The sequence below is a fragment of the Brachypodium distachyon genome, chromosome 1 (assembly GCF_000005505.3).
Source record: "Brachypodium distachyon strain Bd21 chromosome 1, Brachypodium_distachyon_v3.0, whole genome shotgun sequence".
NCBI classification, from domain to species: Eukaryota; Viridiplantae; Streptophyta; class Magnoliopsida; order Poales; family Poaceae; genus Brachypodium; species Brachypodium distachyon.
Genome location: NC_016131.3, coordinates 43821657 through 43847968, shown reverse-complemented (window position 1 = coordinate 43847968; position 26312 = coordinate 43821657). Strand labels below are relative to the sequence as shown.

At 45.3% G+C, this 26312-nt stretch overlaps 2 protein-coding genes across 9 annotated transcripts; both read right to left on the bottom strand.

The window, feature by feature from the left end:
- Positions 1 to 11869: 11869 nt before the first annotated feature.
- On the bottom strand, positions 11870 to 13900 carry LOC100839894 (ethylene-responsive transcription factor RAP2-4). The gene has a single exon (XM_003564019.4). It carries the CDS (start codon positions 13309 to 13311, stop codon positions 12256 to 12258), a length of 1056 nt encoding a protein of 351 aa, XP_003564067.1. The 5' UTR covers positions 13312 to 13900; the 3' UTR covers positions 11870 to 12255.
- A 5867-nt stretch (positions 13901 to 19767) lies between these two features.
- Positions 19768 to 24248, bottom strand: LOC100840581 (metallophosphoesterase 1). Of its 8 annotated transcripts, none has more exons than XR_002961608.1 (6): positions 23840 to 24132; positions 22677 to 23281; positions 22349 to 22435; positions 21571 to 21854; positions 21265 to 21372; positions 19768 to 20194 (listed from the first exon to the last, which is right to left on the bottom strand). XR_002961608.1 is itself a non-coding variant. In XM_010229538.3 (5 exons), the coding sequence occupies exons 1-4, from the start codon at positions 24146 to 24148 to the stop codon at positions 21605 to 21607; spliced, it is 1251 nt and encodes a 416-aa protein (XP_010227840.1). In that variant the 5' UTR covers positions 24149 to 24248; the 3' UTR covers positions 20670 to 21372; positions 21580 to 21604. The 8 variants fall into 8 exon arrangements, 2 of the variants coding, with proteins under 2 accessions (XP_010227840.1, XP_010227841.2); XR_729641.3 differs by having other exon boundaries at positions 21580 to 21854; XR_001405592.2 differs by lacking the exon at positions 19768 to 20194 and adding an exon at positions 20670 to 21172 and having other exon boundaries at positions 21580 to 21854.
- Positions 24249 to 26312: the final 2064 nt, after the last annotated feature.

Sequence of the window (26312 nt, the reverse complement as noted above, 5' to 3'; positions counted from 1 at the left end):
AAATTTAGTTCTCTTTTAGCCCCGTGTACACCAATGGCTGACCGCCACATGCATCGAGGATCGATCGGCCCCGCCACTTCATGATTCTGACAGAACCATCTAATAACACGGGCATGCTATTTTTCTTTGTGGCACACTCCACAAGTCCACATTCCACATGGGCTTCGAATCATTGATGCCACCGAGACGATAAGATCGATCGGCCGAGCAAGGCTTGGATTCTCAGGCTCGCACGCGTATAATATTTGTTCGATCTTCCTGTGCTGGTCTAACCTACATGCAACGACCCATATGCATGTACGCCGAGCGGGGATCGATAGATCACGTACGTACGCACCCCAAGGAGCAACAGAGGGCCACGATATGATACGATTACGATATGATATGGCGCTAGCAGCTAGCTAGGCTTCACGTGGATCAAAAGGTCTCCGTCCCCTCGCCCCGGAGTGGCGGAGTCGTTTTAAAACAGGCCGTCACGCCATTTTTGCCAAGCTCCGGTCGAGTACTCCTAACATCCAAAAACTGCCACATTTGCCTATATGGATGGGATCATGGGAACCTTGACACGCGTTGACAAAGATTCTCCTCGGGGATGCTAGCGAGTCGGAACCTGGAAAGGTGACATATGGACCTGTCCAACCACAATACACACTGCACTAACACTGCAGTGTGAAGATTCTATTGGTAGCTTTGGTGCATGCATGGGTTACGAGGCTCACATGCATTGCATGCAAAACCAACCTGATCAGCTGCTGAGCTGCGCCTGCGCGTGTGCTTCAATGATTCGATCGCCATATGCTGCATGCATGCACCCTGTCGTCTAATAGTTGGAGGTTCAAGTGCTTATTTGTCAGTAAATCGCGATTAGCAAACGTTTGTTGACTTTTTTTTATGGCAACATACCCTGTGCATCCGGCAACAATTTGTATCCATGCATCCATCGATTGTCAACCCTCCGATCAGAATTTCACGTCCAGAAATGAAGGGCTAATTTGTACATAGAGACCCGCTGGGCACTTAAGTTAACATTACTTTGCAATAACCCCCTTAACCCTTCTTGGTCATCTCAACACTCCAGCGTGGTGCTGCAGCCTGCAGGTCGAAGCGCCGTCGCCGTTTCCGCTGCTGCTTTTCTATTGCGCCACCGTTGCCGGTCGCGACGCCATTGCTGCTGTTAAATAATTAGGTATTTTCGATAAATATTTAATCCAGAAAATCATGGCTAAAAACATGTAGCATATTATGTCATGCAAACTACACAAACTAAACAACAACGCAAAGCGATAAAACTCGTCTAATTCCACAGCATGCATAATATAAATACAGAATAAAATCAACAAGAAAGAGCAGATTACGTACGGTAAGGTGCCATTCTCATGAGTTGGTTCCTTGTTGATGAATTTGTTGAAATCGCTGACAAGTCCAGCGGCGTCGATGTTCAGGCCGGCTGCAGCAGCCGACTTGGCAACTTTCTGGGCAGCTGCGAACGCCTGTGCTTGCATCTGGGCAGAAGCAGTCGCCTGTTGTTCGATCTACTATTGTGCTTGGAGTTGAGTAGCCTGCTGCTGCTGAGCTTGAGCGGCAGCCAGAGCCTGAGCGTGAGCGTGAGCGGCAGCCTGAGCCACGGGATCACCGTTGTTGACCATGGTGACGAAGAAGCCGACGAAGAAGGAACGTGATGAAGCGAGCAGTCGCGTAAGAACGCTCCCCAAAAACCTTCTATCGGGCAGGATCTCGAAGGTCGGGGTTCCAGAGGCCTGCTCTCCCGGCGAGCTGTGCACGCAGCCGGCAGGAAGGAGTAGCAGAAGGCAGCGAACAGCGAGATTGGATCGTGGGCGCAATGACGGATTTTTGGCGTATTCGTTCTGAGGCCGGGAACGTCTTATTATGTAGGCACGCATGCGGACGTCGGTTTAGGAAACCATCAATTTAGGAAACCAACCGACGTTGATTTAGGAAACCTTCGGTTTAGGAAACCAACTGACCTTGATTTAGGAAACATTCGATTTGGTAAACCAAAACCGATTCCGCAATTATCGGGATTTGTTACGCGTCCACAACATATTCCAACTGCCAAAAGAATAAGCATCGATCCGGATCGACCGAGTTGATGAATGGGCTTTTGAGATTTTCCAGGAATTTAATTTAGTTTAGAACTTGTATCTTGTCCTAAATTCCAACAATCCCCCACAATATCTCATAAGCACATAAGAATGTCGTTGATCCAAAACTCTATTTTTGATATACCAGCGTTTCAGTGGAGACCGGTTAAGGTTGAACATCCACCTAAACAAATAGCTACACTCATGCACAACCGAACAATGGACGAGACCTTGAATTGTCAGTTTTCTGTGTTAGAGCTTCACTAAGTTGTTGTCTGGTACAGGGTTGCCGAAAGCTACCACGCGGTGTGGAGCATATAAATCATTCTCCAGGCCTTTTTCATGAGCTTACTAGAGACCACCCAAATCTCATAGACTGCGACCAACAGTCAGGCTCATATAGGTGTGTTCTTTCGGAACTACTCTGTAGGACATTATCTCTCTTGCAAATTAATGCAACGCATCAGAACATATTAAGTTGAACAACCTACCATACAGCATACGAAAGTAATGCATCGTCAACGGAGTGGGATAAGGATTGTACACTCTCCTCAGTTATCTCCTATGACTTGTTTCCCAGATCCTACTTCACGGAATCTCCGATCACATAGGCTGGTTTACCACCATGGTAACTCACGAGGTCCCTTGATGTAGATTCTATCACATTTCTTGATAGACCCTTCGTAAAGGGATCTGCCAGATTTTTGGCCGTTGGGATATACCCCAATGCTATTATTCCGGAATTTCTCATTGCTCTGACAGATTTCAGACGTCTTCTGGCGTGTCTTGATGACTTCATGTCGTCTTTAGAACTGTTCACTTTGACTATCACAGTTTGATTGTCATAGTTCATAAGAATTGTCGGTACAGGTTTTTCAACAATCGGCAAGTCCATCAAGAGCTCTCGAAGCCAGTCGGCTTCAACCGTGGATGTATCTAACGCTGAAAGATCTGCTTCCATTGTTGATCTGGTTAAGATCGTTTGCTTGCAAGACTTCCAGGAAACAGCGCCCCCTCCGAGTGTGAACACATATCCACTCGTGGCATTTAGCTCATCAACATCATATATCCAGTTTGAATCAATATAGCCCTCAAGTACCTTGGGATACCCAGTATAGTGTATACCATAGCTCATTGTACCCTTTAGGTAGCGCATTACCCTCTCGAGTGCACACCAGTGATCATCTCCCGGATTCTTAGTGAACCGACTCAGTTTGCTCACAGCAAAAGAGATGTCAGGTCTAGTTGCGCTGGCTAAATACATAAGCGAGCCAATAATCTGAGAATATCTCAATTGGTCTCTTCCAATTATGTGATTCTTTCGAAGCAGAACGCTTAGATCATAAGGAGTTGGAGAAGGTTTACAATCAGCATAGCCGAAACGACTCAATATCTTATCCACGTAGTGAGATTGCAACAGAGTGATCTCACCATTGTCGCCTCTCACAAGCTTGATGTTTAAAATAACATCAGCTACACCAAGATCTTTCATGTCAAAGCACTTCGACAAGAAAGCCTTAACCTCTTCAATCACTTTGAGGTTAGTCCCAAATATTAATATGTCATCGATATACAAACAGAGTATAACTCCCTCACCCCCACCATGGCGGTAGTATACACATTTGTCAACTTCGTTAACAACAAAGCCGGCAGATGTCAAAGTTTTGTCAAACTTCTCATGCCATTGCTTAGGAGCTTGTTTCAGGCCATATAGAGACTTCAATAACTTACACACTTTGCCTTGATGACCCTTTATTACAAATCCATCTGGCTGCTCATGTAAATTTCCTCGTCCAACTCTCCATTAAAGAAAGCTGTCTTGACGTCCATTTGATGGATGATCAGACCATATGAGACAGCCAGTGACAGTAATACTCTGAGTGTGGTCAATCGAGCTACATGTGAGTAAGTATCAAAGAAATCCTCACCTTCTTTCTGGGTAAAACCCTTGGCCACAAGCCGCGCTTTGTACTTCTCAATAGTACCATCGGGCCTAAGCTTTTTCTTAAATATCCACTTGCATCCTACGGGTTTGCACCCGTACGGACGGTCAACGACCTCCCAAGTACCATTAGGCATGATGGAATCCATCTCACTATGAATGGCTTCCCTCCAATAGTCTACATCCGGAGATGCAAAGGCCTCATTAATGGTTTTAGGAGTGTCTTCCACAAGGTACACAATGAAATCATCACCAAAGGACTTTGCAATCATTTGTCGCTTACTCCTCCTAGGAGCTTCATTATCATCCTCCTCAGGAATCTCAGCAAGCATTTGTTCAAGATTTTCAATTGGGATGGCGGGTTCAAGAGCTACATCATGATCTTGATGTTCCTCTGAACTGTCGGGTTCAGCAGGTATATCATGATCCTCTCTAGATGTGCTATGCATATCTCTCATGGGAAATATGTCCTCAAAAAATGTAGCATCACTGGACTCCATAATTGTACCGACGCTCATGTCAAGTACTCCAGAATTTACAACCAAGAATTTATAGCCGACACTCCTAGGAGTGTAGCCAAGAAAGACACAATCAATGGTTTTTGGGTCCAAGCTTACGTTTCTTAGTAATTGGCATATTGACTTTCGCCAAACAACCCAAGTCCGTAAGTAAGAAAGTATGAGTCTTTTCTTTTCCCATAGCTCGTATGGTGTAATCTCTTTATCTTTTGTGGGAACACGATTTAGAACATGACATGAAGTCAATAGAGCCTCCCCCCACCATGCCTTGGATAAATCCGCAGTGTCTAACATGGCGTTAACCAAGTGAGTCAGCGTGCGGTTTTTCCTCTCAGCAACCCCGTTTGATTCGGGCGAATAGGGAGGCGTCCTCTCATGGACGATGCCATGTTCCTCACAGAATGAATTAAACTCACTGGAGAAATATTCTCCACCATGGTCAGACCACAACCGTTTAATTTTCTTCTCAAGTTGATTCTCGACTTCAGCTTTATAGATCTTCAAATAATGCAATGCTTCATCTTTTGATTTTAATAAATACACATAGCAAAATCTAGTCGCATCATCAATGAAAGTCATAAAGTAACGTTTTCTATCTTTGGTTAATACACCGTTCATCTCACAAAGATCAGAATGAATGAGCTCTAACGGTGCTAGGTTTCTCTCCTCCGCAGCCTTGTGAGGCTTGCGAGGCTGCTTCGCTTGCACACAAGCTTGGCACTTTAAACCTTTAGCCACGGTGATTTTAGGGATTAAATTCAGATTTGCTAACCGTGTCATGCAACTAAAATTAATGTGACAAAGTCATGAATCCCAAACATTAGACTCATTGTTAATAGAACTGATATGGACATGCTAACCATGGATACGACCATTAGAACCCTAATTGTTGGTGTCTCTAATAATTATAATCAGGTGAATTCAATTACAAAATGTTTTCAATATGTTAATTGCAAAGAGGCGGAGCTACTATCTTGTGTAATCTTATTATGTAGGCATCTTATTGAACTTTACAAGTCCAAAGTGAAGATGAAGTGTTATAGCCTGCAAAGGGAGATTCAAAGTGAAGCCTATCAAGTCTACTTTCCAACAAATCAAACGGCACACGATTCGGAGCTTGCTAGAGAAAGATATCACGAATTAAAGTTGAATCCGATTCCGATCCGAGCTGTCAGGAGACCCGAATTTGTTTTAATCACCCAGGCCGCATCCGGAGTCCAAATCAAGCAAACAAGTACTTGTTGGAAAGGTAATTACAAGACCTTTCCAACGGATCTGGCCCCATCAAGAGATTCGACTCGTGCTGACCGTGGCGGACAAAACAAGCTGACGGATCTGTTTTTCTGTTTCCTAAAGAGTTGTAGTTTGTCAGGAAAGTTAGAGATAGAGTTGGCTTTCGGACTCCTTATTCAAGGTGGACGAAAATATCTCTCCCTCCTCCTTTATATACCCCATGAGCCCCCCTAAGGAGCCTTGGGTTTTGTTTAGTTAAAAGTTAGCCATCGCTACAACTTCGTGTAATCGCGTGTGTCGGTTAGACCACCTGTTTTACCGCTTTCGGAACCCCAACTTATCGTCTCGTTGAGACATTGGTTTGATATAGTATATTCGCAATTTTAGATTGCATCCGCTATTTATCTTGTTCTTGCTTGTTCTTCGATTGCTTGCAGGAACAAAGACCTTCGTGGTCAGGTTGATCGTGCCCCCGCGTGATCAATAACCCTCTGGAGTTGGTGTATCGATTGCTAAGGCGCTGCCTGCTAGGCCGTAGTCGGATCGTCAACGTCACCTCCTACCCAAATCGAGAGTTACCAATCTCATCGAAAGATCGGGCCACCCGCACCCGTATCAAGAACTGACGCTGTTCACGATCTTATTACAAAAATCTGAATGAGATAAGCGGAACAAACCTCCGCACTCATAACCTTTACCAATAAATTGTCCATACTTAGACACAATAATTTTATTGGACTGAAACACTAACTTAAATCCGTCCTTGCAAAGGAGGGATCCACTAACAAGATTCTTCTGAATGGAGGGCACATGTTGCACGTTCCTCAGCTGCGCGATCTTCCCTGAAGTAAACTTCAGATCCACCAAGCCAACACCATGAACAGAAGCATGAGCGTCGTTTCCCATCGTCACTAAGGACCTAATGGCCTGATATGAAGAAAATAAGGAAATATCAGCACACACATGAATAGTGCACCTGTATCAACCCACCAATCGGTGGATTGACATACATAAAATACAGTAAATGAATTACCATACCCGCCTGCATTTTCATTGTTGCCAATAGTCAGATTGGCAAACTTTTGCCGTATCTGTCCTCCTTTGCGCTCTTTGCAGTTACTCGCCCAATGGCCGAGTCCTCCGCACACAAAGCAAGGATCCTTGTCCTTATTGCCTCCTTTCTTCTTCTTCTTCAAAGTGGTAGTGTTCTTGGGACCAGGCATGCTGAATCTCTTTCCCTTATTGTTACTGTTGTTGTGGTTATGGTTGTTCCTCTAAACCATGTTGGCAGTGGACGTACCCTCCACGGGATTGCCTTTGGGGCCAGCATCTTTTTCTCTCGCCTTCTCCTCAACATCAAGAGTCCCGATCAGGTTCTCCACGGAGATTTCTTGTCTCTTGTGTTTTAGAGGAGTAGCAAAGTTTCTCCACGAGGGAGGAAGCTTGGCGATGATGCCCCCGGCAACAAATTTGTCGGGTAGTGGACACTTGAATTGCTCAAGTTCCTTAGCCATAGTCAGTAGCTCATGAGCTTGTTCGACTACAGATCGGTTTGCAACCATCTTATAGTCAAAGAACTGCTCCATGACGTACAGCTCACTACCAGCATCAGATACGCCGAATTTTGCATCGAGCGCATCCCACAGCTCTTTGGCATCCTGAATATGCAGATAAGTATCAACGAGCTTATCTCCCAGCACACTTAGGATCGCGCCGACGACTACAACACAAGCCTCTTTATACAGCTGCTCAGGAGCAACCGTTTGAGTCTTCCCGTGTTGTACCGCCCACCATGCGCTCATAGCCACAAGCCACATGTGACATTTATACTGCCACCTCTTAAAGTGCAGTCCAGTAAACGTAGGTGGTTTCAAAGTAGCAGCAAATTGAGCCATTGAAAATTGCCTACATATAAGGTTTTTGGATTGTGGAATAATTAAGTATTTTCGATGAATATTTAATCCAAAAAATCATGGCTAAAAACTTGTAGCATATTATGTCATGCAAACTAGACAAACTAAACAACAACGCAAAGCGATAAAACTCGTGTAATTCCACAGCATGCATAATATAACTACTGTATGAAATCAACAAGAAAGAGCAGATTACGTACGGTAAGAAGCCCTTCTCCTGAGTTGGTTTCTTGTTGATGAATTTATTGAAGTCGGTGACGAGTCCAGCGGCATCGATGTTCACACCGGCTGCAGCAGCCGACCTGGCAACCTCCTGAGCAACTGCGAGCGCCTGTGCTTGCATCTGGGCAGCAGTCGCCTGTTGTTCGATCTGCTGCTGTGTGGAGTTGAGCAGCCTGCTGCTGCTGAGCTTGAGTGGGAGCCAAAGCCAGAGCCTGAGCGTGAGCGGCACCCAAAGCCGCGAGATCACCATTGTTGACCATGGTGATGAAGAAGCCGACGAAGAAGGGACGTGATGAGACGAGCAGTCGCGTAAGAATGCTCCCCAAAACCTTATTGACCATCTCCCGGGCAGGATCTCGAATGTCGGGGTTCCGGAGGACTGCTCTCCCGGCGAGCTGTGCACGCAGCCGGCGGGATGGAGTAGCAGAAGGCAACGAAAAGCGAGATTGGATCGTGGGCGCAATGACGGATTTTTGGCATATTCGTTCTGAGGCCGGGAACGTCTTATTATATAGGCACGCATGCGGACGTCGATTTAGTAAACCATCAATTTAGGAAACCTTTAGTTTAGGAAACCAACCGACGTTGATTTAGGAAACATTCGGTTTAGGAAACCAACCGACGTTGATTTAGGAAACCTTCGATTTGGTAAACCAAAATTGACTCCGCAAGTATCGGGATTTGTTACGCGTCCGCAACATATTCCAACTGCCAAAAGAATAAGCAACGATCCGGACTGACCGAGTCGATGAATGGGCTTTTGAGGTTTTCCATGAATTTAATTTAGTTTAGGCCTTGTACCTCGTCCTAAATTCCAACAGCTGCTACCTGGAATTTGACGTGCCTACCCATCCGCCACCGCTGATGGAGCTCGCCACTTCCGCTGCAGGTCGCCGCGCCAGCGCCTGCGATGGAGCTTGCTGCACGGACGCCGCCACAGATCGATGCAGCCGCATCTGCCACTGCAGGTCGCAACTCGCATCCACGGATCCACCGCTGGAACTCGCCCCTGCCTCCGCAATTGCAGGTCGCCGCGCCGCGCCGCTGCAGCTGTAGGTCACTGCGCCGCCGCCACTGCAGATCCCTGAAGCTGTTCTCAAGGACAAGTGGGTGTGCCGCACTGCGCCGAGTCGACTATGAGGTTGGTGCTAAAATACGGTGCGGCTCCAGGCTACGGACTCCATGAGCGGGGAGATCCATCCTGACGGATGGCGGCATGTGTAAACTCCACGGGCAGGAGAAAGCACTTGTCGTTAGGATCAGCCCGCATAGACAGATACCTGCGCATGTTTAGGAAGTGTATAAGTGCAAAATAGTTCTCATTACGAAACAATACGTGCGATCTGTATCCTGTGCCTGAGGGAGTAACAGATACACCGATACAAAGAACCCGCGGATGCACAGGATATGTTGCCTTTTTTTATAGAGCAACAAATGTAGTGTACACCAGTGGCCCAACTAAAAGTCTTCCAACGTGAACTTTAATTTGACCCAAGCAACATCCGTTTTTGGCGTTATTCAGACGAATATGTCACAGCCCAAAATTAGTCCACCTATCACAAAATCTGGGACGCTTGTGGCCCACTAAACTCTTTCCATAGACTAATAAAAAGCCTGTTCCTTATGCAAGCTCTAGGGCCGAGAGGAATTTTAGCAAGCCTGAGTTGCAGCCTGTTTGAAGCCATGTTCCGAAAGCATATGGGGCCTTTTGTACCTGGTATTCAATCCAAGCAGATATTAAGTTTCCGTCAGTCGTCTATGTCCATTGGGCCAGGCCTCGCCATCAATAGGTCCGAATGTTACTCCTAAAGCATCAACTGACCTCCTCGAGAGACTCTCTGCATGATATGCCACGTGGACAGATTAGCATTTAAAACTAATCTCAAAGCATCAAGAATGAGAAAAGAAAAATAATAATCATGTTTATAATGCAGTGAATTTTCCACGTCGCACGATCCTCCTCGGCGCTCTCTCTTTCTTAGTTTCTTTCCTTATTTTACTCTGCAGATTCTGCTCGAGTGTGAAAGGCACCTTGTGCTCCCGGAGGCCTTTTCTTCCTGCCATCAAATCCGCCCGTATCCCATCTCCATGAATGGATCAATTGACACGGGCAGTGTGAAAAACGAGCGCGATCGATCGGGCATCTGTTCCGTTCAGCTGGAATCTTTCACCGAGTCACCAATTCCTGCTGGATTCCTTGCCCTGTGTGCAGCTTCCTCCGGTCTGGTTTATAACCGTTTAAGTGACCAGTCTATGGGCTCGTCAGGGGTTTCAGCTTGGCTTAAGAGTTAAGATAAGATCGAATCGTAATATTGTATACAGGTTTGTTTACGTAGACACCAACTAGTCCTGTGATGAAGAGAGACTTATAATACCTATCCTAAGTGTAGATTGTTAAACTCCTTCTACTAGCTATACTGAAGGACAACAAGGTTATCAATCTGAAGAAAGAAGAAAGTTGTCGAAGCTTGTGTTTTGTGAGAGAGGTCATCTAATTAAGAAGGCACCCGATATCAAAATCGTCTGCTCAAAAGTGAAGGAGCGCCATGAGAACGTCGGTGAAGTTTTGCGTCCAATGGGCCCTCGTAGGCAAGTGTCATTTCATTCTCATCAAATTAACTGCAATATATGCAGGTCCAGCCGACCGACCCATCATGCTAGTTATCTTGTTTCACCACTACGGAAGTACGGAGTACTCCTAGTAAATAGAAATGGCAACGCGTTACGTACTTCCGTGCTTGAAGTGAACTACAAATAAGCGAGGAGAAGTGAACCACCACCAATTTAAGCGACGTCCCGGCGCCCTGATCGGCACGTCCACTTGCATTGCATTGCACCCCAGTTGCAAGCTATCCTGAAATGTAGAAACATCCAAGGAGGAAGGCAGAAGGTGTGCCTGGCTGTTCACAGAGGCAAGTCTTTAGACAGGACAGTTGCCGAGTCGCCGTTCGTCCAAGCAACAGGCCGGCCACCGTGGAAATCCTTAGCAGGCAAGGGAGATCAAGAATAGATGCACCTCGTATATCTATTGTAGTGCTTATACACCTACACATCTTTGCCACTACGTTTCACACTCTCCGATGGCCACTTGCACAGGCAGATCCTGATCCAGTGTACGTGATATATACAAGTACGTTGATAGTGGAAGGTTTGTTTTATCAAAGATTATAATCTGCCTCTCATGCATCGCCGGATGATATTCTTGAGGTCTCTTTCATGGAGGGAATATAAACACCTTCATTTCAACCGAGCTAAGCAATCTAGATGGCGATGATGCTCCTGCAATTTTCCCCGACTTGGAATATAAACGTACACCTGTAAATGCATGTGCTTGAGTGATCCTGAAGTATTCATATGCAGTTGCACTGCAACTCTCGTTTGAAAACCTTTGCCTTTTTGTTTATTTAATTTAAGGGTTGTGTTGCAGGGGAAGAATACTGCTTTTGACCGAGCTTACTTTTCCCCAATTTCTTCTTCTTTTGCATTCCGATGCATCGATGCTTCATAAACTGGCTATAAAGTCCCTTTCAGTTGAGACTACGAAATGGGGGTTACTCACAAAATTATTAAATCTGGGCCAATGAAAATAGCTCTGTCTCTCATGGACACAGTTCATCTCCGGTGGAGCTTTATAGAGTTTACGCGGTGTAATACTTGAGTATCTGCTCTTCCCTCACGAAACAATACTAGATCCTTTGTTTTTTTTCCGAAACTGAACGATACTCGATCCGTCTGTTCTTTTTTCAGATGGCGTTGCACAGAGGAGTTTTAACATGTATAAAAAGGAGCAAATATTTGCATTTGACATGTTACATGTACAAACATTATTAGCACAAAATTACAAAGTTATCGCCAAAATGTAACATTTTAGGAGAACAGAAACAGAAAGCAAGGATTGCAACACTGAACTATTGAATGCGCCAGTAAGCTTGACACTTGTAACATGCAATACAGTAGCTAGTATAAATTTAAATTCAGCAGTAACAAAGAGTTACATTACATTACACCCTCAACTGGCCTTCGCCGCGAGAAAAAACAACGCGGCGAAGCAACCAGGAGATCGATCACTACTAACACAGCTACTACAACAGCATTACTCCTTGACGACCAAAGTACGTAGCTAGGTGAACTTAAAGCTTAAACCCTTCTTACCGACAACTACGACGACGAGACGAGATGAGAACTCCTTAAACCCTAACCGCAGCAGCCGGGGGGCCGATGTCTAATATTCCATCGAACCTTAGCCGCTGCGGATTAATCAAATTTAATTACACCGCTTAATCAATTAATCAGTCAACGAAGCTTCCGTTTGCTGTGATGATGATTCACGAGAGGATGGAGTCCCAGTCGATCTCCCAGGACGGGAGCTTGTGGAGGTGGAAGGCGTCGGACTCGTCCCACGGCGCCTCCGTGAAATCAAGGCTCGCCATCTCTGGGAGCGACGGCTGCGGCGGCGGCGGAGGGGGAAGCGGGGTCGAGCCGGCGGAGAGCGCCGAGGAAGACGACTCCTCCCCCTCCGTGGACGTTGTGGTGGATGAGGCCGATGCCTTGGGGGAGTCGGAGGAGGGCTTGGACTTGGGCTTGGCGGCGGCGATGGTGTGGCAGATGGAGGTGAGCTTGGCGTCGACCGAGGCGTGGAGAGGGCCGGCGAGGTGGGCGCCGCCGCGGCGGAGGTCGGGGAAGTTGAGGCGGGCCGCGTCGCCGCGGAGGCGGAAGGCGGCCTTGTCGTAGGCGAGGGCGGCGTCCTGGGCGGAGTCGAAGGTGCCGAGCCACAGCCGCGTCCGGTTCTTGGGGAGCCGGATCTCGGCCACCCACTTGCCCCAGTGCCGCTGCCGCACGCCGCGGTACAGCTTTGAAGGCTGGACCGGCCCGTGGGCCTGCTGCTTCATGGGCTGGGCCCGCGGGCCGAGGAGCGACGCCGACAGGGACAAACAACTCCCCCTCTGCTGCTGCTGCTGGTGCTGGAGGAAGAGCTGGGCCTGGATCTGATGGATCTGTTGTGGGCCGAGGCTGGCCAGCCCAACCACGTCATCGTTCGTCGGCGGGTACACCGCCGGCGAGGTGCAGTGCGAGGTCGGCGGCAGAGGCGGGAGCTGCGAGAAGGAAGTGGTGGTGGTGGCCGGAGTAGCAAACGGAGCTTGAAGTGCGGTGTAAGAGGAGGAGGAAGCTGGGAAGTAGTATGATTCTTGAGGCAGTGGAGAAAGGGAATAATAATGGGGATAATTGGAGAAGGGGGAGGAGGCGGAGGTGGATGAGGTGGGCGAAGAAGCGCTCCTGATAAAAGGTTCGAGCGCTTTCATCAGCTCCTGGTCCGAGGAAGACGACGAGGACGAGGAGCTGAACTGGTTTCTGCGGGTGTTGTACAGATCTATGGCTGCCATGACGAACTAGAAAAACAGAGGAAATTTTTGTGCAGAAACTGAACTAAAGAGAGAGAAAAGTAGAAACCAAAAGGAAAAATTAAGCCCTGATTCTTCGATAAAAGGGAAGAATAGGGGATGGATTTTGTCTGGCTTGTGCAAGCAACTTGAAAGGGCTCTGTAAAAACAACCCTTTCTGGCTTGCTAAAAAGGCAAAAACAAAGGCTAAAAAGAATAGAAAAAAAATTCGAACAGGAATCCAGAGGATTAAAAAGGTTCTCTGGATCTCTGTTCTTCCTAGCAAGAACAAGAAGAAGAACTTTGCATGTGAACAAAGCAGAAAAAAAAACTTTTCCAGGAGAAACTTTCTTGCTTGATCAAATAGCAAGCGGAGAAAGTCCCAGAAAAGGAGAGTTCAGAGGACAAACCTGCCGTTGACGAGATCGCTTGGGTTCTCCAGCGTGGCTGTGTTTGGGTTCAAGGATCGCTCAGCCTCACCGGGGATTGATGTGCAGTGGAGTGGGTCGTGGATGGGAAGGGGAAGGGCTGTGTGTTTGGTGGTGTGGTGTGGGGGCGGAGGGCGTCTCTCGTGGGGAGCTTTGGCTTCCGCCGCAGGCCTTTATATAGCGGCCGGAGAGGAGATCGAGGTCGCCAGTGTGAACCATGGAAGAAGAAACCTCCCGCCGTGTAGGAATTTTGTGGTGTCGCTGGGGAGTGGGCCCGGGCGGAGTGGTGCCACGTGGGTCGTCCGTGGCATGGCTCGTTGACCTGGCCTCTGGCTTCATGCACATCGCATGAGCCGCCTCTTGCTGGTGGAATTAATGTGCTGACATTGATATCTTGTTCAAGTTTCAAAAGAGGCTTTGATCCGATTAGTTTTTGAAGAGGAAAACTAGCGTATGTAGATACTCCCACGGACGGACCGTGCTAATTTTTTTACCGTGCATAACATGAGTTAATTTGCTTAATTTCTTTCCGTGCATTTTTATTTTTATTTTTATTTTTATTTTCATTTGGGGTTGGTTGTTCCCCTTTTCCTCTCAGGGTAATATACTCCCTTCTTTCTTCTGTTTTCTTTTTTTAGAAAGGGCGGCAATCGTACGTCTTGGATGCAACACGTGGCGCCACTCCTCCCAGAGAAATGGTAAACTACATATATGGGATGTTCTTGCACTAATCCAAGCGCATACATCTCGAATTTTGCACACCTTTCTTCCTTTTCTTATTCCAGAAATTTCCGCCTTTGTAGCTAGCTAGACAGGAAAATGAGAACGGGGTGGATGGAATTTTTCCTTCCAAGACAAGCATGCTTTTCTTGATTATATGGACTTAGAACATTCAGTCCCCAAACAATAAAAAGTGGAAATTTGGACACTACCAACTAATTGATTCCCAACTCGACAAAAAAGTAAACTGTTGTGCGCGACTTGTCGCCGTGTGCTCCCGGCCATTTGTGTGGCCGTTTGCAGGTCCAACGCCGTGCCCGACTGTACACACACTGCGAAGGTCACGTGGTAATAACACCACAAGTGAGTGAGGTGGGGTTAAATTTCGCGACGTCGAATCGCCGTTGGAACTAGAAACCGATTGATTCGGCACGTACCAGCTAAGCTAGCTAGCTAGCGCGAGGGAATTAAAGCAAAAGGCAAACGTCGCGCCACGCGGGGGCCGACGGAACGAAGAAATTAATGTGGAGACGGTGTCCAAAAAACAGTCGGACGATCGATACATGGCGCGCAGAACCGCAGAGATCGGCCCGATCGACGGCATGATTTTGCCCTGGAGGCCTGGACTATAGTTCCTTGCACATAGGCGCGATAAATTCGGTCATTCCTTCCGTGCAGCGTAGAAGGGTTTTACGGGCCGTGATGATCGTGGCGCCGCGGGAGCGAGCACGATCGTATAAGCAGCTGCTACCGTACTGTAACGTGGTGGCTCGATCTTCTTCGTGTGTCGGCATCACCCGACTGGAAAGTGGTTCTGCAAATTAAGTTCCAACGGTGTCTTTTTTTCACTTCTTGTCTATTTATGGCCGATCGGTATATAGGATCATACACTGACGGGTGTTGTCCGCATGCAGATGCATGCATGGGGCAAGTGGAGTGGTGCCTGCCATAGCGTTGTGGCCACGGCGTGGGTCGCGCGCGCTCTTGGTCGATCGAGTTCCAGAGAGCGCGCCGTGACGTTGACATGCAAGGATCGCGCCCGGCCCGCGCGGAGATGCATGCATTCCGATCCTGACCGATCTTGTGTGATCCGAGATTCCGAGGAGATGGTGGTGGCATTGCTCAGCATGTGATCTTTGTAGACCAAGTTGCGTGCTGACCGGGGAGTTCGGGTACGTGTTGGGACTTCAATTGTGCGGGCACGCGCCGCGGATGCATGGGGCGTTCGTCTCGATCGTGTGCGCCGCTCCGGTGACACGGCTCACTCTATCTCATGCAATGCACGTAAGTACTGTCAACCCAGCGGCTCGAGAGTGCCAAGATATAAGCAGCAGGGAAGTTCAGTTCGGCCAAATTTCGTCAAAATCTGAGCCATCTCTTGCCTTTGTATCAACAACATTTAATCATCTAAATCACCTGAAATTGCAAGGTTTTTGCTAAATCTTAGACAATTAAGGACGGCCACTATTCCCTTGCACTGAATCAATCTAGATGAACTATAGGCCTCTAATCTAATCCAAAGCCATCGAGCAACAACTTTCTATGCCTCACTTCTCGATCGACATGTGACTGTCCTTTTCGTTTCTTCGTTCAGGTATCTGCAAGATAAGGGCGGGCAATGGCATTCAACCGGCCGATGCCTTCAGAGCCTCAAATTCAACCGCACTAGATTAGTTCACCAACATTTCCCCACTCATTATTGCGAACTAATTAATCAAGGATATCCTTGCAAGTTTGCTTCTTCTTTTTTTGTTAATTAAGGAGATAGGGATGGAGCACTGAAGATTGTGTCATCTCTGCTCATCCAAATTCAGCACCTGCTTCTGTCCTCTGCACGTTTCTCCCCTTCTTATCTTCTTCCTTTCTCCTCCCTTCCGTTTTCCGGCTGAGCTAATATATTCCTCCGTCCGACAAAGGATGTCTCAATTTTGACTAAATTTGAATGCATCTATACACTAAGTCATGTCTAGAAACATTCAAATTTGACAAACTTGAGACATCTTTTGTTAGACTGAGGAAGTATTAATATTTATGTATTGGATTTTTCTGTGGAAGAACTAATATTTTTCTTATCGTGCAAGGTCCAATGTAGGCAGGACTAAGTATATGGATGGCCTGGGGCTCTCTGCGAGATCACATCATGCTTGACATGATATGTTATTTTTTCAAAAAATCAACAAACAGACCAACTAGCTTGGTTAGTTGGTTTTCCTCTTTCTCAATCATATAGTCCCGAATAGCTAGCTCCCAACTGACAGTTTTTGGTAAGCAACAAACCCGGACTTGCTAAAGTACAGCAGCAAGAATCAGTTCATACAATTCTTTGTGCATAGTCAATCCTTTGTAGTATAAGTGGGGAGCCTCAACCTAGGGGGAACTAAAATTGTCAACCCTTGCCACCGTGGATAGAACTTGCTACCTTCAGTTTGTTTGCATTGGCATCGCATCGCAGCACCTTAATTTGATGTGGTTGTACCAAACGAAAGTCGAAAACATGGTCAGGTCAATGGAACCTGCAGGGCCGTGAGAGCTGATAATTAAGAGCTCGGGATCTGCAAATAAGCATCGCGCATTCGCATGCCAACGATGAATTATCAAATTCGCAACTGGCTAAGTACACATCCCATATGGGTTGAGTAGGAGCTGAGTTTCTACGGCGCGGGCAAATGGAACAAGAAGAAGGATTTGGCTGTCAGGCTCGGGTTTGCTTTCGGCACCCCCCACTTGTTACCACCCCCCGCACGCGAATGATTCCAATCTCTCGACAGTATCCGGCATGATCCCACATAATCCGCTACTAATAATCTCTCATCCAAGTGGAGTAATTGGTTCTGCAAACAGCAGCAGCCAGTAAGCTTGCTTAATTAATACTAGTACCATCATTGGGAGCTAGGATTACTAGCTAGCGTGAGCATGATTTAATTTGTACGTAGATGCTCTCGGGGAGGCAGAGCTCTGGTTAATTGGTTGTTAGCTCGTGGTCAAGACTCAAAGAGCCAACATAACCAAATGGAAAAAGTATGTGCAACTGGGCATGGGATGTCTCTGATCGTCTCATGATGCTTGTTATGTCAACTCATACAGGTTGTCAGCGGTAGTTTCTCTTCTTTCAGTTCGAAGGGAGGTATGCGCACCCCACACACAACCACTCGTGCTGCCCAAATAAATCAGTGAATTCCAACAAATGTCCACTAATACAAAATCATGCGTGCTTAATTCAGCATGAAGAACATAATCCTGGTGGATAAATCATACAGCTTGACCATCAAAAGGTCACTAAGTTGTGGTTTTCAAACAACACCGGATGATTTTCATATTTTGCCAACAAACCATGCCAAGTGAAGGTCGAATGGAAACAAATTTAGTCATGATTGATGTAGTTAAGTTAGGAACGCATCCAGGTTTCATAGACATGGATCAGATATACACTGCTCTCCCAAGTAAACGCGCGGGCAAGCAGCCCGGGAGACAAACCAAAGTAGCCGTCAAACAAAAGCCATGCTCGCATCGGCGCATGCTCTGTTTCCTGACTGCATCCGCCGTGGCCATGATACCCTCGTTGATACGCGATCTGACAAATCGATCGAGACGCAGGCATCATCGGCACGACCTGCGAAGCCCGACGAGTTATCTACTACAAGTGTGCACGGACTCTGGATTTTTCTTTTCATTTCTTGTGCCTTGTGACTGCAAAACTCTATGCGTTAATATCGTGGGATTTGGGGCCGGAGGAGTGTTTGTGTGTCCTAAAGTCAGAGCAGAGGGAGAGGGAGAGAGAGCCGTAAAGGCACTGGCTGCTGATTCCGTTCTTCTGACTCTGCCGTATTTTAAAGCCGGGGGAGAGTTGTGCGGGGGCTGGCATGTGGTCATATAAGACAACGAGATCAGTCGTGGGTTTTTGGGATAGCACATTGTTTTGCCCAGGTTTTGATCGGACCGAACAACAGTTCAGATCAGGACGACGACCAAATGCTGCAACGTTACGGCTGCTTTCATGCGGTGCAAAAAGGTTACCATCAGGGCATCCCCAAACTCTTTTTAGTTCAAAATGAACCGGTTTTCCAAACGATGATGTGATGTTAAAATTTTAGTTCAGTTGGCACCCGTTTGCACCTCTAATGATGCATCCTCTTCGATCAGAAAATCATCTTCGGAATACTTTTCAGTTATAGCGTACAGTATATTAGGGGTTTTTGTCCCTAGTCCTTCGAATATAGCTCTCTCTCTCTCTTGGTCAAATGGCATTTCACCTTGCCAAAGTAACGAATCCTCCTGATAAGCGAGCACCCATCGATCACGGGAGGTTTATTACGTCACGGTAATTAACTGCATCTTAGCAGCGAAAGTCTCCTGCGTTTCTTCCAACTTGATGCAAGGATCTTTCTTGCATCAGACAAAACACAGAGCACTTGACCAAATGGCACCAAGGACCACACATCGAAAGCTATTGGTTTGGTGATTTTGTCACAAGCAGAAGCAGGCAGCACTGTATTTTGACGGGACTCTTCGATCTGCCTCATTATTTTGTTTTGGACAAGAGCAGAAAGTTTTCCTGCAAATCAGATCCAGTTTATCTAGGTGATTTTTTAAGATAAAAATACGTTTCAGTGAAATCAAGAACCAACAAAGCGTGTAAAAGAAACTGATAAAAGGCCATATCAAAGGCGATGGCCTGACTTGGGGCACCCAACCTCCGATTACGCGCATTGCAATAACCTCTGCTCCGCTATTCGGTGCTCTGCTCTCTGAACAACCACTGTATGCACTGATTTCACAATTCCCATATTGACCTGGCAGTCCTCAAGGCACAACCTGGTGAATCCTTATATACCCAGTCAATAATTACCGTAGAGCAGTACCAAGCCATAATGCAACAACTATCCTACTAAATCCATACATGCAAATACAATGCCACTGAACAGTTTATAGAAATCTTGTTTCAGAATATGGTGTCTGCTGGCACCGCGAAAGCTAAGGCACCCTGCAACGGAGATCTCATAGCAAACCCATCCTCGTCTTACCACATTCTGTGCACAACAAAGACATGCTAATGCATGCGAACAACTCGATACTTAAAAAAATAAATTAATTCGAAGGCAGTTTTTCCAAATATCTTTGTAACGTTGAGTTACTGCTTACAAAAAGTATCATTGTTACTTCATTTCAACTTTCCGGGTTAGGAGGTTAGCCCACATGGAGACACTAAGTACAAAATCCATCTTAAAAGCGACAGTATGCACTCAAACCATGATATAGAGCAGCAAGCAAGCAGTCCTGATCTGCTCACACAGCTGAACACAAAGCGGATAAAAAGCCAAGAAAGCCTATCCATAAGCTTATAGCTCTAGAGTATAGCAAATTAAAAAGGCTAGTGCGAGTTTGTGGTAGCCACGTCAGTTGGGCAACAGAAGATGGTCTGAAAGACTGAAACTGATAGCTCAAGGGTCCCAATCCATTTCAATTGTGAAGGATGGGGCGTCAAATTAGATTCATTATACGAGTTAAAACTCTGCTCTAAACTCTGCTACATTCAGCTTAGACTCCTTAATTGGCGATGAAAACCAAGCGGCGGATATTCGGTGCATTCGGCTTACCATGCCCAATTCAATGGTTGCACGCCCCTTCTGACTCCTACAAGCTCTGGAGTGCTTGTTCTTCATGGTTGGGTTCTCACATCTGACCTCCTTGCCTCGCGATTGGCACCACAAGGACCCAAGAATTCCAAATGACAAGTTCCTCTTTAACAAAAAAAAAAGAACTACTTAGAATAGCCAAACAGATTATATTTGTCGAGAAATGCAAAATGATATGGAGATGATCTTCATTATCTATTTTGACCAATTGTATTATTTCCTTGTGTATTCCTATAGGAGGTTTTTGTACATGTGTCTTTGGTTTCTCTTTTATCATCTCATCCAAGAGAGAAAGTTCTTCTAATTCTATGAATCTTTCTAGAATCCTTTTCTCTTGAATATCAGTTAAGAGAGTTTCAGATTGTCTGGTATTCCACCAATTCTTAATCCAAAGTTCCAGACATTTGTTAACTGAGAAAGAGGCCCCCCAGGGCAAAAGTACGATAAATACAAGATATAGTAAAGAAGGCAATGCTTTCTTTTTTTTCATTTTTGATCTATAAATTGAGTTGTTAATGAATCCGCTTCATTCGCTGACGAGTCTTGCTGTCTTTGCAACAAGCTTGGAACCCTGGCCGTGAGCATCTTGGTCTGGAATGAATTATTATTTTTAAGCCTCTCTTACATTACAGCTGTAGTATCTGAACTCACGCACGAACACGCACCACACACACCGCACGCACACACCCTACCCCTAGTGTGCAAGATAGACCTTACAACCTAATACACGCTTACTAGATTTCCAGAGTCACTAGACTGTCGGCAACAGGTACGTTGCGCTTCCACTAAGCTACAAGCGTGGGAGAGGCGAAAACACAAAGGATTTTAAATCCTGGTGAGACAACCAGGAACGCCCCAACCGGGGATCGAACCTGGCCGGGTCGCTTGCTCGACGGCAAAGCTGAGCATTGAGCATGTTGCTGTCTCCTGGAGATCCATTGAGCATGTTGCTTCTCTGGTCTGGAATGAATATTCACAAAGAGAGTTTGGGCCATTGTTGTCTCCTGGAGATCCATTGAGCATGTTGCTGCGGCCACCAGTTATCTCCCATTGAATTGTTGGAATCGACCCTCTAAAACTCAACTAGTTGGTGAGCCGAAATTTCAGCAAGACCTTCCTGTACATGCTTTGGATGTTTGGAAGGAAAGGAACCAACAAATTTTCAGGATAATTACCAGTCCGTGACTGAAGTTGCTTTCCTTGTCCAGGAGGATCTTACTCTGCAGGCTTTAGCCCGTAGTGTCCGAGATGTATCTTGCATGTCTTCCAGGTCACCTACTCACCTGTACATAAACTCTGTATTATTCTTACTAATCCTAATTTTCATGAATAGACAGAGCACCTGTCATTCCCCTTAAAAACTGCTATATTGGGATTGGTCCAGAACCACTAGAGGCAATGGGAAAACGTAATAAAGGACAATGCAGCTATCATGCAAACAAAGAAATTATGAACAAAACACTAAGGACGAGATAAAATACCAAATGTACCGTGAAATAATTTCCATATTTTCATTCAGATCCAATGTGACCATTTTACTGCAAGGACTATCAGGAACAAAAATGCTGAATATCCTGTCATTATGTACCATTCCTGAGCTAGCCAACAGCACTTCACAGAAACAGCCCCTTTCTGTCCAAATGTAGCAATGACAAAACCTGGCATTCCTCCTTTCTTCCATGTCATAGCAGGCACTGTTACTTCCCGTGTTCCATCAGCATGGATGTAGTCTGAGAATCTATCAGCATGAGCACTAAATATAATCCTGCAGAAAGAGAAATCAGAGTAGGACTTCAAGTGCTTTCCTATGAGGAACATACTCCCACCGTTCCTATCCTAGCTTTGTCCTAAGTCAAAGTTCTTAAAGTTTTACCAAGTTAAGAAAAATCTATCAACATTTGCGAATCTAAATTAGTTTTATTAAATCCATCATGATATATCTTTTCATAGTATGCTTATTTGATATTCTAGATGTTGATACATTTTTCTATAAACTTCTTGGTCAAACTTTAAGTTTGACTTAGGACATATGTAGGACTTCTTATGTTTCACGTACGTAGTAGTCGATAAAAAATTGTTTGAGCAAACACATCATATTGAATAAATTTAAAAAAACATGAAATTACCATGCATAATAAAAATTGCAGCAGGTAAACATTACGACAACAAAAACATCGGTAATAGTATAGGTAACTCAAATTCACAGCATTGAAAAAATTCACAGCATTTACCAGGTGGTGCAGTATATGGAGGACTAACCTTGGTTTAAGCGCTTGAAGAATATATTGAGTTGAATTTGCAGGAAGTGTATGCAATCTATCATGTAGCTTCCTGGCATCAGCTCCACTGCATAGTCAAATTGGCACGTCAGAATATTAACAATCACCCTGAATAATAAGGGTAACACAGAAAAAAATAGGACAAAATTGGATATTTCATACAAACTACTATTCGAAAACTAAAGGCAAGCGGCATAAAATCCTCGATGAAGGGCTGGGAAAGGCTCACGTTTAATTGCTAAATATCCACATAATATATTAGCATTGCCACGGAGCAGGAGTCATGAATCACACTATACAAAATTTACCTTTGTTTTGAAGTCAGGGAAGCCAAAGAATGATGTGGGACAGTTCCCTCTGGAAACATCGGGACACTGATGGCTCCTCTATCAGACTTATGGGGCCTATGTAGTGGAATATGGAGCAAAATGATAGGACCTGATCCTGCCGTCATACAGTTTTGTCTCCAGCCTTGGTCACCAAAACCTTGTCCTTTTTCACTTCCCATAAGACAATGTTCTACTCCATTGAACAATTTACTTTGAAAACGATGGCTTTCCTTCTCCATAACCTTCTCAAGGCTTGAGCGCAACACATTGTCATCACAGAGCAGTGCAACAGCATTTAGAGACACAAAACTGATATTACTAATCTCAAAAGCGCCGCAACCACTTGAATCTAATCCTGGCAAATGTTTGGTCATACGGTGCACAAACTTACCATCCAAATTCGAACATCCACCAACATCTTTATCACCTAGCACAATATGAAGGGGAAGGGAAGAGTAACGCCCCAATATCCCCTCAAACTGTTCAAGAACAGCTACCCATTTGCTCTCATTCTGCTCTGAACCTTTTGCTGAGACGTCCCCAAGGACTATGATCATATCTGGATTCGATGTTTCAATAGATTTCTGGTTAAACAAAAACAAAAAACACAACACAGCACATGAAGTTTCTGGACATACCATTTAGTAATAAGTAATCTGTCCTTTTAGATAAATAGAACTATATAAGTAATAGGTTAATATATGCACAATAACTATAAGCGTGCACGGTAACTGTCCTTTCCACATAAATTAAGCCTTGCATTGCTCTATGACAAATATCTCGTAAATACAGACCCAATTTTATGACTGGAAAGTAGCTTTTAGAGGATCTGTAAATAAAGATCTAAAAGGTGCACAACTGTCACAAGTATGAGCACTGTTATGCAGTAAATGTCTCTGTAATTAACCTTCGGGTTAGATCTCCAGGTCCAAAACTCCAAATTCCCAAAGATTTACTTGACTCAACTGAATAAGCATGAAAAATATTCCGACCTCCAGGAATTTAGCCAGAAAAAGCTACAGAAGTACATAGGCAACATACTTCTACATACTTAGCGCATATTTAACATCCAGACACCTAAAAACTAAGAAAATCAAAGAAATTTAGGTCGCTCTCGCTCGCATCTGAATCTGATCACTTACAGTTACGAGCTTCGACATGATTTGGTTTCGGAAGAAGCGGTCAGCATACATAGCATCTGACCCAAGGAGCATCAGATCGGCAACCAGCATGGCCCTCAGATCGCCAGAGGCGGGGTCATGGGCGGGCGAGCCGCCGGAGCAAGAGGGCGTGGAGAGCCAGTCCTCGAAGGCAATCAGGGCGACGACGAGGAAGAGCGGCAACCACGGGTTTGGCCACGCCGCCATCGCCGACGAGGTCGACCCGTGGAGGGAGAACACAGGGAGAGCGAAGTTTACCGCTAGGGCTTCGGTTTGGTCGTCGCCGGCCATGGACGGATGTCTGCTTGTTTATATCTCGCGCTGAGTTTTCGCCGGCAGATGACATGGTCCATGGGCGCAGTCAATTTTACAAAACCATCCTCACTTGTCTGTGGATTTTATGGGCGCAGTCAATTTTAACGTTTTTGGGACGGATTTTCTCACATGCCTTCAGTGCGTCGTGTCAAACGTAACAATAGGTGGCTATGGGGCCGGACTTTTTTGCCCGGCACCAATATAATCGGGCTCCTTCCAAAATAAACGAGGCCCCGCTCGTGCCGAGCATGAAGCCCGGCCAGTTTACCATTATTCTTTTTCTTTTTTAAATTGAAATGTTGCACTCATCACATGGGAGTAAAAATCTCCTTATCTTGAGGGTAGGTAAGGAGATTTGAACCCAAGACATCCCTTCAAGAAACAAGGAACTAAGTAGCTAACCACCAGCCCACGCACAAGCTTGTGACAAAATACACGCCATCCCCCCTTTTGACCCAATTTCTTGCTGTTATGGAACAAAAAAAAGCCAATGGGCTGCCTGGGCTGGTCGGGGAACAGGTGCTTTCCCGAGGACCGCGGGGCCTTAACGGGCCCGGGCCGGCCCGACCGGGCTCAGTGCCGCGCCTGGGCTTGGAGGTTGCATTTCCGTGCCGGCCCGGTCCGGCCTCTATATTGCCGGGCTTCACCGGGCCAGGCCCGTTTATCCCGCGCCGGGCCAGTGCCAAGCCGGGCCAACCCGATAGCCACCTATAAACGTGACGATATAACAACTTCTATTACTCCTGTTTCGTCGAAAAATAAAATAAGAAAAGGGTCCGACTAGAACTCAGTCGACTGAGAAAATCTCAGTCGACGTGTTCTACCCGGCCAAACTTACTATAATTAAGCTACATGTAATCCATCGTTAAGCCTCATGCTAATCACTGCTTATGTCAGCTCCGTAATTTTGTCCAACCTTGATTCAAAAATTTGCAGGTGAAATTTTATACTCGATTCTAAAAATTATAGTTGAAAATTTATGCGCCGTTCTAAAAATTGCAGACTTTATGCGTGATTCTAAAAATTGCAGGTGAAAGTTTATACACGATTTTAAAAATTGCAGGTGAAAGTTAATGCGGGATTCTAAAAATTGCAGGTCAAAATTTATGCATGATTCTAAAAAATTGTAGGTGAAAGTTTATGCGCGATTCTAAAAAATTGCAGGTGAAAGTTTGTGCTCGATTCTAAAAAGTTGCGAGTGAAAGCTTATGCATGATTCTAAAAATTGAGGTGAAAGTTAATGCGCGATCTCAAGAATTGCAGGTGAAATGGGAGGGATATTTTAACATAAAAAAGAAGTTTTCTAAGTAAAAAAAAATTCACATTGTTGACACGTGAATTGTGACGCTCAATTCTACTATTAAAAGGAATGTAAGTGATACGAACACTAATGTTAGGCATAGAAATAATACTTAAACAACATGAAAAATAAATGGCTTTGTGTATTTCCAAAAAAGAAACGACACATCCAACGATTAAGCAGTCACCCGATATCCGAAATCCCATCAAAAAATAAATCTCGGTTAAATGTAACGAACAACTAGCTGCTATCTCTGAAATTTACTGCAGCTACTTGCTCTTAAGTTAGAGTCGCAAATTAAATAAAAATAAAAACAAGAAAAATCAAGAGAGAGTGAGAGAGAAATAAAAAAGAAGCAACATATAATAAATAAGAAAACCAAAAGAAAAAAGAAGAAAGAAAGACTAATAATAAAAAAAAAAAAGTTGGACACCAAGTATCGAACCTGCAACCTTCTAAAACTGCAGTGTTGATCTAACAACCACAACAACCAGCCTTTTCCTGATACAATGCAGCCGTTACCCTACTTATAGTTTCTCTACCTTCACACAAATCCGATCGACTGAGAAATAACTTTTCTCAGGCGACCGAGGATTAGCAGATCCGATAAGAAAATAACTGAACTACTGTTCCGCATCATAATTTGTGTTGCTATCTTTAGCGATTTTGCATAGCTCACGGTCGATGAATTGATCATATTCTTTTGCAAGCTTCTACCATCCTTTCTATGGATTTTTTAAAATTTTATATATAATGCATACTAAAGTCATCTGATATATTTGATCATTTGATAGGGATTCCGACAAACTGCATATCATATGGCACATGGATAGAATGAAC

Coding starts and splice junctions, on each gene's coding strand:
- LOC100839894 (XM_003564019.4), bottom strand. CDS start 13,311: ATGGCAGCCATAGATCTGTACAACACCCGCAGAAACCAGTTCAGCTCC.
- LOC100840581 (XM_010229538.3), bottom strand. CDS start 24,148: ATGGCCGGCGACGACCAAACCGAAGCCCTAGCGGTAAACTTCGCTCTC. Junction 22,436..22,676: donor TCCCTGACTTCAAAACAAAG/GTAAATTTTGTA, acceptor TTGACTATGCAG/TGGAGCTGATGCCAGGAAGC. Junction 21,855..22,348: donor CTTCAAGCGCTTAAACCAAG/GTTAGTCCTCCA, acceptor CTCTTTCTGCAG/GATTATATTTAGTGCTCATG.